The following is a 3,297-nucleotide window of genomic DNA, read 5'->3' as shown; positions in this document are numbered from 1 at the left end:
TGTCCCACAACCTCACATCTTATGTAGTCCAATAATATTCTGTAATTTCTCTTGAATTAAATGCTGTTTTGATCACCACTGAGATTTATGTGTGTTTTATTTGTGTTATGTCACAAACTATCCATCTGTGTTTTCTGCTGCAGTTCCCTGAACAGACTGATGAGGATGGAAACGATGTTGTTTAAATTATCTCTAGGCCTGCTTCTTCTTCCTGTTCAGTTTCCCAAAACAGAACTTCAGGCATTTCACTGTCAGTGTCACAGAGAGCAGCACCGTCGCAGCTAGAAATGTTATCACATCCAGACAGAAGTACTGGAACCAGTGGAGGTCACGGACAGCAGCTTTCAGGTGCTTTGCCCCTTTGTGTTTCATCACATATTCTGTCCAGTACACTGAAAGATCGAGTGGGTCGACCGGACGGTCGTTGTGAAGAGCTGCCAGCTTCTGCACGTTCTCTTTGTACCTGAACGCACACACGGATGGAAAAGGCTGAAACTGCTGCAGGTGGTATACCAACAACACTGTCCATTAAAAATCACTCCTTAGCTCCTCACCTGGTGGTGTTGATGATCTCTGTCAGTCCCTGCAGGAGGCTTTCTGTGGTCAGAGAAGTAATGTCCAACACGAGTCCGGCTCCTCTTTGTGCGATCTTCAGGGCGTTGTCTGGCTGGTCTGCATTCAAGGGCACCATCAACATTGGAACGCCGTGACACAAACCCTCAAACACGCCGTGTGAGCCAGCGTGAGTGATGAAGGCTCGAACTCCTCGGTGTGCTAACAACAAAAACAAACGCGTGAAACGCTGCCCTTCAGTTTTGCTGTGGTCTGTTTCAGGAAGTGCTCCAACACACCAAGCAGGTCGTTCTGAGGCACCCATTTCATCATCTTCACGTTACTCGGGACATTCTCAGACACCCGGCCGGTGTACCTCCAGATCACCTGCAGTAGTGTGAAGAATTCAGGTTTTCATTCAGAATGTCAGGTCTTGTATAAGCATTCCTCTACCTTCTGTGGAATCTGTCCGAAGGCATCAAGAAAGACAGATGTGATGTCTTCAGGCAAATCTGACACCATGGAGCCCAGAGTGAAGACTATAAACCCATGTTGTCCAGAGACCCACTCCTCCAAATCCTGAACAGACGCATCCGAGCTCAGCATTTCTGACCATGTCTAATCGTTGTTCAGCTGCGCGGCATGCAGTCGGTGCAAATAAGAATAAAGAAACAAACGTTCAGATGAATGAAAAGTGCCTCACATCAGGAAGAGGGTTTCTCACGTTGCAGTTGATCCCACCCACCAGGACCATGTTGGGCATGAGGGGACGGGGCAACTCGAGTGTGAAGTCGATCCTGTTTCAACAGAACCAGAGGAGAGTTTCACTTTTCTACAGTTACGAGTCTAACACAGCTGGAACTGTTGAAAACAAGAATAAATCCAGGATTTTATCATTGGAGACCACACTGGGATCTTCTTTGTTGCACAAAGGTGCTGACCAGTTACACAAAAAATACATATTCTGTAAATGTACAAGTCCTGTACATAAAGATACTAGTACAAAAACATCCAGTGAGAAAATTAATAGACGCGCTGCTCTAAGTTAATGCACTTCAAAAAGTGAATGTAATTTTGTGTTTATGCATACTGCATATTAATTTCTGCCTTTCAAACCTGAGCACGTCTAAATGGGGTTTCTTTTGAGGACCTCAGGGACTTGAGCTATTAAAAGGTGAGGTTTTTGAAAAAAGCTCGACCCATCTTGGCTGATGAGAGTTATCCAACACTCTGCCACAAAGTTGAACAAACTGCTGCAAGAAATCTTTAACTCCATCGGCCATCGTTTCATTTGTTCTGTTTAGCATGCGAGTTTTATTTATTTATTTTTTGTCCTCGGTCACTGAGCGAAGAGGGGGAATAAATACCGTCAGTCCATCCTTGCTTGATAATGAGATGACACAGCTGCACGCCTTTACCTTTTGCTCATTTCTCTTCTTTTCTCTTTGTCCTAAACTGGACACCTGGTGGGTTTGGCCTGTTCTGGTCCATCTTCCATGTGTGTAACTGGCACTTGAGCAGAGTAGTAGGTTATCACCACCCAACATGAGTCAAACAACTTAGGCCTAAACTAATTCACCTTCCTCTGTGTGCAGATTCATTAACTAGGATTACTTTTTCAGCGCTTTCATACAAATAAGCTGTGAACTGTTGGATATATTCACAATATTACCATGACTTGTATTTTGTTTGGGAGCCATAAACGGTGTGATTTACTTAACGATTAGATGCATCCCTGACCTCAGCAGACGCTACACACCCTGCACCTGGTGGAGGGCCCCCACTCTCTGCAAGTGGGCGATAGGAAACCGATATGTAGGTTAGACAGGCGATATGAAATAATGCATGTTTATTTATTTATGGGGAGAGTGGGGCCGGGCACCCGTGCCACCCTTGATGAGTTGCCACCCTGGGCAGCTGCCCATATCTCCATGTCAGAAACCACCACTGAACGAGACAACCATTCACTCTCTCTCTCATCTAGAGACAATTTGGAGTTACCAATCAGTCTAACATGCATGTTTTTGGTCTGTGGGAGGAAACCAGAGTACCCAGGACACAAACACATAGCATGGAAAGAACATGCAAACTCCACCCAGAAAGGCCCACAGCCGAGATTCAATCCAGCGACCTTCTTGCTGAGAGGCAGCAGCTCTACCAACTGCGACACTGTAGAACCATAAAGCTGTAAAACTTTTATAACCAGCTTTCTCTCATCTTGGGTTGTAAATGTGAATAGATACCTGAGCAGCCAGATGTCAGAGTCTGACAGCACCTCCATGATGCCCACCTCCTCCTCCAGAAACTCAGAGGCTATGTGGTCAAAGTGCCAAAACATCAGCCGACAGAACAACGGCTCCAGGACAGCCACCTGTGTGTCAGAAGCAAAACATCACACCTGCTCACTGAGGCGCCTCGGCAGGTTTCAGGATGTGGACTGAAGCCTCAAGACCTCATCAGAATGAGCAGAGAAGTTGAACATGTGAATCTAGTTCCACAGAGCTCACATGGATCTGCTCACCAAAGTGTTGATGACTCTCTCCTTAAAGTTCATTCTGTCTGTGTATCCGGTAAAGGAGCGGGGTACGAATGAGGCCGGGGAGGGGCAGCCCGCAGCCTTCATGTCGGCTGAACACGGAGTCCCTCTCAGTAAATTCACCGTGGGGATACCTGGAAGTGATAACCAGTGACAGCTGAGGAATGTGCAGGTGCTCAAACACAGAGAACCCAGGAAAAGGGAAACTC

The 3,297-nt window shown here is 46.3% G+C and overlaps 2 protein-coding genes across 2 annotated transcripts in view; one reads left to right on the top strand and one right to left on the bottom strand.

Annotated features, from left to right (window-relative positions):
* The window catches only part of ndufb3 (NADH:ubiquinone oxidoreductase subunit B3), a gene marked incomplete at its 5' end in the record, with an annotated part of 481 nt that extends 399 nt beyond the window's left edge, over positions 1-82 (top strand). The window contains 1 exon segment of the mRNA XM_037681475.1: positions 1-82.
* Positions 83-186: 104 nt separating this feature from the next.
* The window catches only part of LOC119414382 (UDP-glucuronosyltransferase 1A1-like), a 6,805-nt gene continuing 3,694 nt past the window's right edge, over positions 187-3,297 (bottom strand). The window contains exons 2-8 of the mRNA XM_037681473.1: positions 3,074-3,294; positions 2,796-2,923; positions 1,256-1,349; positions 1,006-1,131; positions 852-939; positions 555-774; positions 187-463 (exon numbers count right to left, since the gene is read on the bottom strand). Of these exons, the coding sequence (XP_037537401.1) occupies positions 193-463; positions 555-774; positions 852-939; positions 1,006-1,131; positions 1,256-1,349; positions 2,796-2,923; positions 3,074-3,294 (1,148 nt within the window). The 3' untranslated portion in view covers positions 187-192. The remainder of the gene's footprint in view (positions 464-554; positions 775-851; positions 940-1,005; positions 1,132-1,255; positions 1,350-2,795; positions 2,924-3,073; positions 3,295-3,297) is intronic.

The sequence above is a fragment of the Nematolebias whitei genome, chromosome 9 (genome assembly GCF_014905685.2).
Source record: "Nematolebias whitei isolate Nwh7 chromosome 9, NemWhi1, whole genome shotgun sequence".
NCBI lineage: Eukaryota > Metazoa > Chordata > Actinopteri > Cyprinodontiformes > Rivulidae > Nematolebias > Nematolebias whitei.
This window is presented reverse-complemented; position numbering and strand designations above follow the sequence as displayed.